Source organism: Leiobunum rupestre, chromosome 1 (genome assembly GCF_980474605.1).
Source record: "Leiobunum rupestre chromosome 1, qqLeiRupe1.1.hap1, whole genome shotgun sequence".
Lineage (NCBI taxonomy): Eukaryota > Metazoa > Arthropoda > Arachnida > Opiliones > Sclerosomatidae > Leiobunum > Leiobunum rupestre.
This window is the reverse complement of record NC_143384.1, coordinates 13,655,751-13,670,209: the sequence shown is the minus strand read 5'-3', so window position 1 is coordinate 13,670,209 and position 14,459 is coordinate 13,655,751. Positions and strand designations below refer to the sequence as shown.

The 14,459-nt window shown below is 35.9% G+C and overlaps 2 protein-coding genes across 2 annotated transcripts; both read right to left on the bottom strand.

Moving 5' to 3' along the window:
* Positions 1-2,244: 2,244 nt before the first annotated feature.
* On the bottom strand, positions 2,245-5,735 carry LOC149961138 (uncharacterized). Its single transcript, XM_090168653.1, has 5 exons — positions 5,629-5,735; positions 4,709-4,833; positions 4,077-4,190; positions 3,826-4,021; positions 2,245-2,427 (listed from the first exon to the last, which is right to left on the bottom strand). The coding sequence occupies exons 1-4, from the start codon at positions 5,684-5,686 to the stop codon at positions 3,917-3,919; spliced, it is 402 nt and encodes a 133-aa protein (XP_090024779.1). The 5' UTR covers positions 5,687-5,735; the 3' UTR covers positions 2,245-2,427; positions 3,826-3,916.
* A 2,982-nt stretch (positions 5,736-8,717) lies between these two features.
* Positions 8,718-13,472, bottom strand: LOC149961137 (uncharacterized). Its single transcript, XM_090168534.1, has 6 exons — positions 13,394-13,472; positions 11,411-11,535; positions 10,652-10,759; positions 9,849-9,944; positions 9,435-9,536; positions 8,718-8,886 (listed from the first exon to the last, which is right to left on the bottom strand). Exons 1-6 carry the CDS (start codon positions 13,425-13,427, stop codon positions 8,839-8,841), a joined length of 513 nt encoding a protein of 170 aa, XP_090024660.1. The 5' UTR covers positions 13,428-13,472; the 3' UTR covers positions 8,718-8,838.
* Positions 13,473-14,459: the final 987 nt, after the last annotated feature.

The following is a 14,459-nucleotide window of genomic DNA, read 5'->3' as shown; positions in this document are numbered from 1 at the left end:
TCCAATAAACATACCATATTTATAATCATGTCTTCTACCTTTTCCTTATATTATATTATAACCTGGATTAAAATAATTGATTTTGTTTAACGCAACACAGGAACCAAATAGCCTCCAACGAGTTGCAGCCTTCATATATTTTCCGCTTAGGATATTCTAACAAAAACCCTTAACTTTTGGGCTTTCCTAATACCAGGGTTGGCAAGAGTCAGCCAGACTAGTTTAAGCCGGTCTTAACCACCAAAAAATTTCCTTGGCGAAACACTTTTGTTTTATTAAAAAAAATATTGAGAAATGAATTAGAAATATTGAAAATTTTAAATACTATTTATTTCAAATAAAAAATGCAGAATATAATACTTTACATGTTTTATTTCAAAACGAAACTAAAACTTAACCTTCACTTTCTGTCATCAGCTACGTCGTCTTACGAAGTAATGAGGGCTAGATATAAGCAATAGCGGGATCTTAAAATTAATTTTGCACGTGAAAATACGCCGCCATGTTAGGGTATAAAAACAGGTAAATAAGGCTGCTATGCCTCACAATGTAAAGGTACTGTCACGCGCAAAAACGTTATTTTTAAATCGGTCAATTTGACCATTTTTGAAGTAAAAGGGGCTAGATATAAACAATTTGAGCATTTTTTTTATTCGTGGTTTTAACCGGTTTTAAACATAAGGGATTTAAACTCGCTCCGCGAGAAAATTTTCCACATATAAGACTACAATCACGCCTACATACAGGTTGATTCGGGGAAAGAAGATATTGTAAGTGCGTAGGTTTGATCAAGTTAAAATGTAAAAGTCTATATTTACATGATTAAAGCGCGGTCTTTTCTAGAGTGTAAAAATCCCTCATGAATTCTCCATAAAATCTTTTTCGCCATTGACGAACTTTGGATTGCTCACATTATAGTCCAGGACATTTGAATCTATCTTCCAAATTCCTAATTGTTTGGTTGATGATTTCAAACGGTTTTTTTCTCTGTTAAGGTTCGGGTTTCAATGCATCTATCATACCACTTGGGTTACTTTCTGGGGCGTGAGCTGTTTCATACTTTTAGTGGTAACTGATAATGGTAAATAGTTGTATCCATCTTGCCGTTTTTGTAGCAGAATATTTTGAAGGTGTTGATCATGCCGCTGGGCCCCCACTCAAATCTTAATTTTTTTTAGGAAAAATAGGATTATATTTCTAAAAATAGAGGACTTTATAGGACAATTTTTCAAAATTATAGGATTTTCTAGGATTCACTAACTTTATGCATTTAAAATACAAATCTACATTTAGTTAAATAAAACTTTGGTTAACTTTAACTTTAAACATTTTACCACAAAAATATACTAGTAGCTAACCGTGTTAACAATAACCAAAGTATAGACAAGAATGACTTTGTATCAGAATTTATCCTAGCAATATAACTGACGACGTGAGTGGCGGAATTTTAAATGAGCAAAATATCAAAATTATAGGATTTTATAAGACTTTTTGTAGATTTTTCTAAAAATATAGGATGTTATAGGACATTTTTGATAATATAGGATTTTATAGGAATTAAAGGACCTCTGGGGGGCTTACATTGACATGGATCGAGCGTCTTTATAGGTTAAATTAAAGTATTTATATTTTGCGATTGAAATGATTATGGAGGTAAAATAAATAAAAGTAGCTTCTCAATTTTTACACCAATGAAAAGAAATAAATGGAAATCGCAATTCTAATAGCTTCTTGTACATAAAACTATAGTCTAATACTAAATTTTCAGTAAGCATTTATCTATAAATTGTGAATTTTTCCCCCTTCTGCATTTCAAACTTTTTATTTTATTTTAAATATTTTTAAGTCCCTTGGCAGGATTTTCTGACTTCTTGTAATGTTGCAGAATAGGCTATAGCATAGGTTGCCTCCCTCCTTGGCGCACGCACTGACTCTGACCAGCTTTGGCAGAGAGAATACGGCAATGGTCTTCGTCGGATCGAAGCTAATTAAACCCCAGAAGGGGCTCAATTACTAAACTTCGAATACCGCAAACCCATATTCGAACTCTCACGTTTTCAAATACGATAAGTGATTGAGTTCAACACCGTAAATAAAAATTTGAGAAACGTATGTTAAGCTTTGTTGACTATTGGGACAGAGAAGAAACCTCAATAAACTGTACGTCCTGGTGTATAATTTTGTAAACAGAAATTTAAGGAACAAATGTAGAAAGTATTTAGTTCTAAAAAAATAAAAATAAGATTGCTGTTTTCGTGTTTTATTGAAATAGATCAGAAATTTCTGAGTGATGCTACATTAATTTCAAGTTGTTGCTTTAGTTGTGGTGGCTGCTGCGGTTGAGGTGGCTGCTGCGGTTGAGGTGGCTGCTGCGGTAGTAGGCTTGTTTGAGCATTGGCCACTTTGGCACGTGAAGCCGGAAGCGCTCTAAAAAAGTAATACAAAACAATGAGTTCATTGATTGCGTTTAAAGAGTAACACTGATTTCGAAGAATTAACGAGTGTCTGAGGGCAAAAAAAGAAAAAACACATTTTCAGAACCTGTTTGAGGATTAAATGTCAATTATCTGATGTAAATTCCGTCATCACTCGTTATCGATTCATTCCACGGTGCTGCGGTTGGTCTCATTCGATTCAGCACTTAGTAGTATGTAAGATGAATACATTGTGGTCGTCCGGGGAGAAATTTGTAAACACGGGGGGTGGTTTAAATGAATATTTTCGAACTTTTTGAAAAAAAAATACCATTTATGGTTCGCACATGTTTCGTTATAGCTCGGAAACTATTCATCCTACGAAATTGCAGTCTCATTCGATTCGGCACAAAATAATACGTACGATCCGAAAGTATGGTTGGTCCTGGCCAAATGGTTGATATACCTTTTCAACATTAATGAAATTCCGAAAAAAAACCTTTATTTAGTGTACTTTTGGTCATACCTCCGAAACTATTAGTCCCAGCAATCCGCGGCGTGTCTCATTCGACTCAACGTTAAAACATACTACAGAAACGATACGCAACTTGACCGGATTGCTAAATTTAACATTTTGGGATTTTTTTTTTCATATTAGAGAAAAAGCCACGCGATTCAGTACAAATTCGGCCATAAATCGGAAACGGTTCATTGATTGGGTTTAAAGAGTAACACTGATTTCGAAGAATTAACGAGTGTCTGAGGGAATTGCCCCATTAGCCGTAGCAAAAGCGTTTAATATATCTACTACAAGAGAAATGTTCATCTCTTTATATCGGGCTAATGTTATTCGCTTGAAACATGCTTCTTTGCAGACGTCCAAAAGATCTGTCGGTAAAAAATGAGTGTTGGGCAAACATAACAAACTTTATAAAACTTTCTTGATCGATAAAATAGGTTTTTGATATAAATATTCCTATGGAAAGGAGTGTGATTTTGGCATTTCACTAGGGGATAATTTTAAGCCTTAATGCTGTGTACACCTAATGTAAAAAGCGTAGAGTCTGCAAAGAAACTTCTTTCATTTTAAAGACCTAGCTGGATACTAAGCAAGTAAGAGATATCTTATCAAGTTATGGGGATTTAAAAAATGTTTGAGATGGACTTTGCAGAGCGACTATTTCGTAATTCCTCGATTACGTCACCACGTCGAAACTAAGACATTCCTTGGCAGATTAACCAATAAGTTTATGCCTTGCAACTTGGAACTTGCCCAGAGAAAGGGGGCTCCGAAACGAGGCCAGTTGAAGGTCAAGGGGAATTAATACAGCTCAAGACAACGGCAGGGGGATAGTTAATTCGTCACTGGATACATTGATACACGACGAGCTGCTTCCGGTGGAACACTTACTTTAGTATTGCACGGGGTGCCTTCAGCAAGATTGGGCTTTCCGCAAGTTTTCTGAGCGTCGACACCCTTGATGGTGCATTTGGCCTTGCAGTTATTGGGGGCGGTAGAATCTGGCTCGCCTATAACGGGTGAACCGCTGTTTGCAAGCTTTCACGGCATCATCGTCTGTCGCTACGCATTTTCCTTTCAGGCAACCCTGCGTTTTTCTCAATTAGAAGGGCTACTTATTCGACTCGTTTGGACTCGCATACCTGTCCACCTTCGCAAGCATCGAAGTCATCCCTCGGCAAGTTAGGAATCTTGGTCTTCTTGTTCTTCTTTTCATCCGTTATCAAACAGTCGATTTTACACTGGTCTAGATCCGACTGTTGGATGTTAATATGGTTAAGTTCAAATTAACACACTCGTATTTGCTATTTCATCAAATCTACAAGGAAAGATTTATCAAGGCTATTCAATTTTGGGAGGTTTTATTACGCAAGCTTTTAAATAGTTTCTCATAAGTCAGATCCCAGTCTCTTTAATATATATTGACTGAGAAGGCCATGTACGTTGCCTAGCTAACACTTCTTTTATTATTATAGTTTTACATTTTTACTAAAAACATTTAGTTATTTTCAAAGTTATAAAAACAAATTTGGTAATTCATTTTTATACCCATTCGTCCCTACTATTGTTTTTTTTATATTTTTCACGATATTCTGTTTATCCGCAATAGATATTGCTGTTGACAAATCAACATAAAATCCCCCTACTTCACCCAAGCGAGGAAAATTATATTTGACTTTTTATCTCTTACTGGAATAGCGTCGTAATCTAGCCTCCTAAAAGTCGAATAACCCTGTTATTTAGGCATAAGTATGAAAAAGCTAATAATATTTACCACATCTCCCTCAATTTTCATCCCTTGCGCGACTGCGGTTCTAAGGGCCCCGTTTGTGCTTCTCTTGCACTGTTCAGCAATTTCAGGCTTGTTGGTCAATTTAAGGACTGGTGATTTTTGTCCAACTATATTTCAAAGGTTGTTACGCGTGTGTTACCAGGAATAAATTACCGGGAAGTGATAATATAAGGCACCACCCTGTTCACCTCGTGATTTTCCGAAGAAAACCCACAACTCTTTCGCAGCTGAAGGGTTGAAGACCCACCGCTCCCCTAGTAGAAGCAGGTTCTTCCTTGCTCCAGTAGGCGGATACTATCACGAAAGTAGCGCCTGCGTATTCTCAGTTACGGTGAATTAAGTACCGTTCAGACTATGCAATTTTATTGGTGTCATATTAGTTGTTGATATCCGATGTACCAGGTAATTGGAAATTGTACGCTGTTCACATCTTTCCACCAATAAAGGCCTTATATTCAATTTTTGTGGATCGCAATAGCACGACAATTGCTAAAGATTTGGGTTCCACCAATGAATTATCAGTATTTTTTATTATCGTCTGCTATGATTTCAATGGTCTTTATTTTTATGTTTTACTGTATTCTGTTATGTATGAAAATTATAATTTAGAGCCGGTCATGTCCGCTTTTTCGATAATAGCGATCTTAAAAGCCGACGACTGGTCGAAGTCCTGGACAACCTTAACTTTATAGGATCATTTTCAAATAGTTGTAAATCCAAACATATCATGCACCCAAAAATTGGTCACCTACCCGAAACCAATTGGCCGTTGTGGTTCGCCAACAACTGTGCTATTCGCATTGCTGAATTCACTGCCAAGTAGTTTTGGTGGCCAATTAATTGGTCCCTAAAAGAGTAAAGTCTGAACGCCCCTTAACTTTTTAAAATTCAAAGAGACTTACCTCCTCCTGTGGCCAGCACAGATACTACGGCCAGCAATACAGCGACACTGATCATCATGATTGTGGATTTTGCAAAGATATCTTCTAATACCTCTTGCTTTGCAAATGCTTGGGCTGAGTTCTCCTTGTGTTTGCTGCTCCTAGCGTTCACTGTCGGCCATTTCGTCTCAAATGAAGTCTAACGACGGTTTTACCGTTGATTTACAGGCTGTCTTTTTGCTTGAAAACGTTATTGGTTTTTATACTATGCTTTCTAGAACGTTGCAATTTTATGGTACGTTATGCATGCCGTAGGACACTAGCTGACAAAATTTAATCTATTTCACGTTTTTCCAAAACATAATTTTTCACTTCTAGGTGCTGGAATTAATTTGTCAATGGAAAACTTGTAGAGCGTCATCGAAAACATAAGAATATCGTTGGTTTGAAAAAATTAAACGAATTTTTTTGAAAATTTTAACCTTTTTTTCCATAGCCTCACAACTTAGTGAAAAAATTTCCCAGATCGAGCAATTTTGGACAACCGAGATTTTGGATCAGATAGTCAGCATAAAACAGAAATACTTACAACGCCATTTTAGCTGCAAGTCATGGAGCACCCCTCGTTCCAATTCAATGAGGTTGTTAAGATATACGAAAATTTTTAAAAATAAATTTAAACCCTTTAAAATACTTGAACTTCAACGTACGACCTCCTTTCATAATTAAACTGTACTTGTCGGACCATAGCCGTTTTGATTCCAGAAGGGGATAGTCTATCATGGGAAAATGCGATGAGACATCGTAAAATTTATAAAAATAGAAGAAAAGTCCACCTAAGCCGGATTCAGTATCTAAACAACTACGAAGTGTTGTTAAGCTCAAAATAAACGGATCTGTTTGTTTGATACGAAGTAGTTAGCTTACCAGTTAAAAGGAATAGATATCCCACGATTGGCGTCAATAGAAAGTTAAATCGAACATCATTAAATGGAATAAAAACAGACGTTTGACGTATTTTACAATACAATTTTTATTTAACCCAACAAGCGATTCAACACATTTTCCTGGTCGAACACCAGTGGAAAACGGTAGCCGAAGTAAAAGCGGATTTGTATTTCCACGTCTTCTTACAACGTAATTAAGCAGAATCGTAATGCAGAAACGTAAACGAAATCCGATTGTCATTTTCCCGTTTTGGTTTAGAAAAACATTTCCGCTAAAAGGGTAATAATGGTCTTTTAGTTGTAGTGACACGATGATCTAGTGTTGAGCTGGATTCATAACAACGTGAAAATAAATGGAAGAAAATTCTTAAAGGTGTAAATATCACGTGCCATTATTGGCCAATAGCAATTTTTTTTTTATATCATGACAGTCATGTGATGTTTTTGTAAAGATCTACTTGTTTGCCACGAGGGCTCATCGTTTATATATCTAATGCAATTTTTTACCTGTTGTTTTGTTTGTTTTTTGAAAATAATTTTTAATGGCTTTGTATTCTTGTTCTGGTGTCGTAACCAAGGTCTTTGAAGTCTGCCCGCGAAACACGTTTAGGGTCCACTTCTTATCATGGTAACAAAATCTGTAAAGGTAGCCCTACCATGGAAGAAGTAGAGAAGGAACGGCGGGCTCATGTTAAAAAACCTGTCGCAAAAAGCTTTAGAAATTCCCCTTTTTGTTCATTCCCCCATACTTTTACCCGGCATCAAGTTTCGTTTGCGCAACCCTCACGCGCATCCTACCTTATGTTATTGGTCTGAATGTCTGTATTCAATGCTCTTTAGTAAGGTACAACTTATTTGTTTGGTCATCTACTGCGTACTATAATACTATTTTTAAAATTTTAACGGATATTTTTTCATGTGTAAGGCTTAGGTAGTTTAGTTAAGTTAGAAGAAACCACCTATGGACTCTGCATATTTTATCATCCTTAGGTAGTTTAGGGCAAATTAAATTGCTGATTTAACTTTTAATTATAATGGTTATATATATAGCTAAACTTAAAACTATTTAAAAAAAAGTAAATAAATTAGGCCTTTGCGCCTTGTGAAGCTCAACACAAACACGCGAAAGATATATTGTAATGTTTACAGCTGATTAGACTCCGCCTCGTGACGTGGTGCGCGTCGAATAATGCGCATTAAGGACGGAGTGCCCTAACCAAAAGGGGGTTGAAATGAGGGAAGACAACAACATTTTCGGAACCGACTTTCCTATTCTGGCCGCCGTTCCTTCTCTACTTCTTCCATGGCCCTACTCTTCTGGTTCCCAACGGTGTCGTTATTTAAGCCACTGGCCCAAACAAATATGAAATCCGCGAAAGCACGTTTTTAAGAAAATAATTTCTTTTTTCATGTGAACTATGCTCTTTTATCCAAAGTTTAAAGTGGTAAGTTCAAGTCGAAGGCAGTGGCGGATATAGAAAAAACTCCAGGGTGGAGGGCACTAAAAGACATCTTGAGCTATGGGTGTTATAACAAATCATCAAGTCACATGCTTGGTGCTGGACGTGTGTCCAAGTGAAGGTTTACAGCTATTGCTTCTTGGAAATCTATTAATCAATTTCTTGCAGATTTTGTTCTTATTTGAAGTTTTTCAAAGTTTTTTTTATTGATTTAGTTACAATGTTACACGGAGTAATGGAAATTATCCGCCGAATCTGACATAACGCTTCAATTATAATGTTTAGAAGGGTCATTGATATGTCAATCGATAGAAAAAAAAAAGATCATCAATAGAGCAAAATATTTATTTGGCCACTAAGGGGCCCACAAGTTGGTAATTTGCCCATATAATAATTTTAGAAGATTTTCGAATTAAAATGTATAAAAAAAATTTAAGTTAGATTTCTGGCCAACTCGCGGTATCCAACATTCAACTTACGCAAAGTTGTGATATTTGAATTTCGTACCAATTGATACAGGCGCCATCTAACTCCAATAACAGTTCGCATTTCGCTAAAATATTTCCAAAGCCACTTAACTTCAAAAATTCGGTTTGCGTAAAAAATAATTTACATTTCAGTGTTCGCCTTTCGCTACCTTATTTTTAAAACCAGGTAACTCAAATTAATCAATTTCGATAAAATTCCTCTTGGATTTATTAAGTACAGGATGATTGAAAATTAGTTCAAAATTAAATTTAATATTTAAAATATATTTAATACATCGGGCGATTGTGTGTATTAAAATGTCCGTGACATCTTGTTCGTTTTTGTGAATCTTGTCGTTAATAACTTACTAAGCACCTGGTTCCGAAGCATTGTCCTCTTTTCGTCTGCAAAAACGGAAAGAAAGTGAGTCAGTGCTAGGAAACGATCTAAGCACACTTTTAAAGGGGTATTCCACTTCAGTTTAGTAGTAGATGAACCTACGCAGATGCACTGTAAATCTGGCTCGAAGCGCCATATGTCAAATTGCAAACATATAAAGACCAACTCGAAAGTAAGATTAGAAACTTATCAACTAGATAAGAGGTGGGACTCATTTGTTATTGAAAGTGGCATTCCACTTAAGTTTAGTCGTAGACGAACCTACGCAGAAGCGCTGTAAATCAGGTTCAAATATGCAAGGTGAAACTAAATAAGCGTAGTCAAGGAACATTAAGTTAAATATATAAATAAACAAGTCAGGGCAACTATAACGCCTTAAAATGGGACAGAAACGACAGCAGTCGGTCGCAATGACATGCCTGGCTCCCTTTAGATTCGTAAAATTAAAATCTTTAAAGAAAAAGTTCGCATTGTCAAACACGTATCCGCTATAGACCCCGTCCAAAATTGAACACTGCTATCTTAATAAACTGCTGTTGGGGTGTTTTCTTACCCCTAGGAAACAGGCGGATCCTTGTTTGTTCGGCACCTCCAGAATTGTGCCTTTGGTCCGAGTTTCCGGCATGCACAGGATAGTGCACGGTTGATTTGGTTTCTACATTAAAGAGTTAACGGCTTAGTGCTTACAAAAACAAAATTACGCAGTGGACAAACAAACTATCTAACTCAAAGTAGATTCCGCGTTTGGTTCTTTTACGTGTCACCATGTTCGATATTGGAAAAAATTCCACTCAAATATTGAATCCGTTCGTGATATACTAAGCGAACAAAGTTAGGTCTAATATCTTTAAGATTGACATTTAACATTTTTACTCACGCGCGTTGAATTTGATAGAAGCGCTGGTGGGCGATGCGATTTCTTTAATTGAGTTTATTAGTTTAAATGTCCTAGACGACAATTCCTTACCGCAACAGGCCATTTCAGACCCAGGAACCAGCAGACCTTTCCTTGGTCCGAATTTTCATCATCATATCTCCTTAGACATTTACCGTGGTAACAAAACTGAAATATACGCCATTCTTTTAATAATAATAATCAGCTAGGCTAATACCCAAATCATCTAGCGACATTAATTGCCTTTCATTCAGGTGGCCGGGTTAAATTGCGTAAGAGGGTGGTGGATAGCCCTTCATGCCACGCGAGCCAACAGCTCCCTACACTTACTATTACCGTTAACTTCTTCAAGCATTGATGGAAGAGGAAACCGAAGAACTCGGGGAAAAACCCCTTAATCCCGCGGAGAAAGAACTTGCAAACGTTACTCAGGAGTAGTTCCGTGTGTTCACCCAGTGCCACAATCTGGGATCGAACCCGGCTCCTCTTGTTGCACCACCCTTTTTTTCTGATCTGATAATATCTGATCTTAAATACAGGTAGTCTGTTATCTGATTTGTTATAATTGTAAGCTCACATCAGACAATGCAACGTTTCTCTAACTTCTCTAAGAATCAGTTGGAAGGACTATACTAGTGGCCGAAGTTTATTGGAAGACTAAGCATTCATTTTAAAGGGAGTATAAAGTGTTTTTAAGAATAGGGAGAATAATTGGGGGAGAGTAACTTAAAATGCTCATCCGCATTTCACACTCCCCGTTACTGGCACTCCGTACAGTATGACAGGGGTTTTGGACCATTGATCCATCTTTGAAAACTCTACTAAGGGGTTTGTAGAAGGGCACCACGATTATGTGACGTCAATTCGGTTCTTACCGAGGTGGGGGCATTGTTGGTACGTGCGCAGTATTCCCCGTCCGGTTGGTTGGTCGTGATTTGCCTTGAGCCGCTCAGACAGGTAATCTTGCAAGGGTTGGCTGGACTCTGTAACGAAACGAAGCCTTAAAAGTACGAAATATTGATGTAGGTACACTTCGTTTGGGTTTTTCCCTAGATTGGGATTTTCAGTTTTAGAAAAATTTATTGTATTTTGAATTTTATTTTCACTTTATATTTCTTTTCAATTCGAAAATTGTTCCTTAATGTCTGGATATGTTGGTTTTTGTTTTTGGGGGGTTGGTGAATTTATGCACTATATTTAACTGAATTAATTAAAGGGTTTTCTCGGAGATTTTTGTAATTCGTCAAAGATTTCGTCAAATATTTTGCGAATTGTTAACTGTTTGGCTTGTTTCGTGGAACATTGGATTTAAATCGAGGTTAAGCATGAGCTAGAAAACGAGTAGTGGATTGAATAGGAGTAAAATAGCTACTTTCCACTCTGACTGTTTATAGCAGGATCAGGTTTATTGTGCTTGTGGAGTGTAGTTGATTATCTTGACCATAATATTTTTTTTTCGTCATTTTTTTTTAAATATAAAAAAAAAAATTAATTTCAGTTTATTTTAGAATAATTGCATAATATCATTTTCATAATTAGTAAATTTTTAATATTTTAGTTTTCTTGTTTCACACAGTTACCTTGAATACATACTTATTGGAACTGAACGCACCCAAAAGTAAAAGGTTGCCTACCAAATTTCCCACTGCCAAATCGTCTTTCGTTTGTTCCTGGCACAATTTTTTGATGTCATTGGTTGAGTCCGTGGGTGCAACGTACAAGTGCTCAGCCCGTACTTGTTGAATTACAGTTACGAAACCTTAGGATATGTAATTCACGTTACAATTTTAGATGGATAAATAAAATGTCTAGCTGATATTAAAAGAATAAAATCAAATACAAATTTAATAAATAATAAATTAATAAAGGATACTTGCTTTATTCCGTACGAGATTTTGAATTTTTAAAATTGTTTTTTAAAGTATTTTTAATTTAAAAAGTTTAAAATCCACGGACGTTTAATAAAATAAATCAAAAATCTTATTTTTTAAGATAATTCCAAAATCCTAGGATTTTTAAGAAACAATACAAAATCCAAGGAATTTTAACAAAAAATACAAAATCCAAGGAATTTTAACAAAAAATACAAAATCCTAGGATTTTAAGAAAAATACAAAATTCCAAAAAATGAACGATTTATAACCAAAAATACAAAATTTAATGATTTTAAACAAAAATTAAAAAATTCAAGGATTTTAAACCAAAAATTAAAAAACCAAGGATTTTAAACCAAATATTCAAAATACAAGGGTTTTTAACATAAAAAACCAAATTCAAAGATTTTTAAGAATCAATACAAAATTCAAGGATATTTTACAAAAAATACAAAATCCAAGGAGTTTTTACCAAAAATCAAAAATTCAAGGAGTTTTAACCAAAAATCAAAAATTCAAGGACTTTTAGTGACCTGGAATTTTTTACATTCACTCAATTGTATCCTCATGATTCAAAAATTGTTTAATTACTTTCTATAATAATGTATCAGAGTTAAACTCCTGGATGAGATACAAAAGGGATCAGAACTAAATCATGGCTGCGTACAGCGAGAAACCACTTCGCACTGTTTGGTTCGTTGGGAAACCGAACCGAGAACGTACCGGAACTGAACTGAGCGAACCTGCTTTTTATTTTGGTCTCTTCGGTGCGTACCGCGCACGGACCGGTCTCTTGGAACCGAAAGTGAAAAAAGTCGCTCAACGGCGTACCGAACTTTTCATGACCTTCCGTACAGCTCCGGTGCTTCGGCTGAACGCAGGCCATAAGCAGAAGATTAAAATCCTAGGTTAGAAATGGCGTAGGGACTAAAGAAAGTTCTTCACGAGGACCGATGATCAACACTGCCGTAATATGGTCTTTGTTGACTTTGGATTTCATGATTTCGCAGGCATTTCCTCCTGGAATTGTGTATTATCGCACGCGCTGAGAAAATGTAAAACGAGCGTTTATCAACCCACTACGTTTTGACCCTTTTTCGTACTTTTCAAGTTAGGCACATCCGCGAATAAGTATACCTTTTTCATGGGTGGTTTGTGAACCGGTAAAAAATTAGGTTTAAAAAAACAAAGTTGATTTTAATAGTTGATTTTATAAAATAAAAAGTGGTGTTGCCCAACTTGTTAAAATTTTGCTCTTACGTCACAAGACGCAGCTTTATTAGTATATACTTCGCACGAGCGATTTGCACGCGCGCTAAAAAAACCTATATTCCTCGCGACTGTAGCGCGCGCTAGTAGGCTTGTGAAAGTAAGAGACTGTGACGTAAGAGCAACATTTCAACAAGAAGGCCACGTTAGTTTATAAAACGAGCTATTGGGTTTATGAAAGTATCCTGGTAATATGTATAATTTAAAGGCTTTAAGTACATGTAGTAATATTTTTCAGAGTTCACTTGTACAACATTCATTTTCAACAATGTTTGGACATCGCTTTTAAAATTCTTAAACAGACAAAAGCGGCTTATAAACCAACTAAATATCGGACCCGAATCTAAAAATTATGTTTATAAATATCGAAACCCGACTGAGACTTAATCGTAGTTTAAAAAATCTAAAAAATCTAAACTGTAATCGTTTTTTAAAATATCAAAATCCGAAACGCAAAATATGTTAAAAACATACCCAAAAGAAGAGCTGGTGCGATTATAGCTTTCATTTCTGCTTTTCTGTTGAATTTCGTTTGAACGTCGTTAAAGTCAACGTAAGAAATGTACTTTCTCGTTTCAGGCGTTAAGCTGAGTATATATAGGGAAAAGTTCCTTCCATTATAACGGGGAACTAGCAGTAATTTGCCCTTGTGTCAAGCAAATCAGTTCGATCTAATAATAATTAATCCGCCATGTAGGAAATAGCAGCTTGTGGGAGAAACGAACGGAGTCAGACAATTAGAAAGTACGATGTTTATTAAAATCGATGAGAGATTCGTAATTTGGCTTTTTTGGGATTTGGTGTAGTTCTGAAGTCACGAGTATCTCTTTGAAAAGGGGATAATTTCATTTATTCACAATGTTGGCAAACTGCGCTTAAGTTGGTTTTTATACCTTTTAAATATTGTATTCAATAAATACCGTAGTTTTAGTGAACTTATGCACAAGCAGACAGTGTTTCAGTAAACTTATATACCGGTGCTGCAAGCGCAACTAGACAAACATAATTTATCTATTTTTTATACCATTGTTCTCTAGACACACTTAACCCTAACACCCTGTATATATAGAAATCTTAATATAGTACAAAGAGTAAATATATATTGGGTAAAATGACATCTGCTTACTTCGAGATTAGCCTGTTTACTTCAAAATGAGCTTTCGCTACTTGTTTTCAATTTTATCACTTCACTGATAAAAAAAACTGTTCATTTTATGAAACAGTTCCGAAAAGAATACATTTTGTTAGTCTTAAGGCTGTGTACGGATTTTTGAGGTCGTTTTTGGAAGGCACATCCGAGGGGTCGGACATTTGGCGAAATCCCGTACAAAATTTGGAAAAAAATCCACAAATCCAAAATCCACCAATTTTGCTCCTATAGACTTTGTATGACAAATCCACAATAAAAAATTTTGGATTTTTTAAAAATCCAAAATCCCGTACACAAAACAGGCAAATGTCCGACCCCTCGGGCACATCTCTCGAATATTTTCCACTTTCTAACAATGAAAGTAGGAAATTCCACAGAATTAAATTCCTA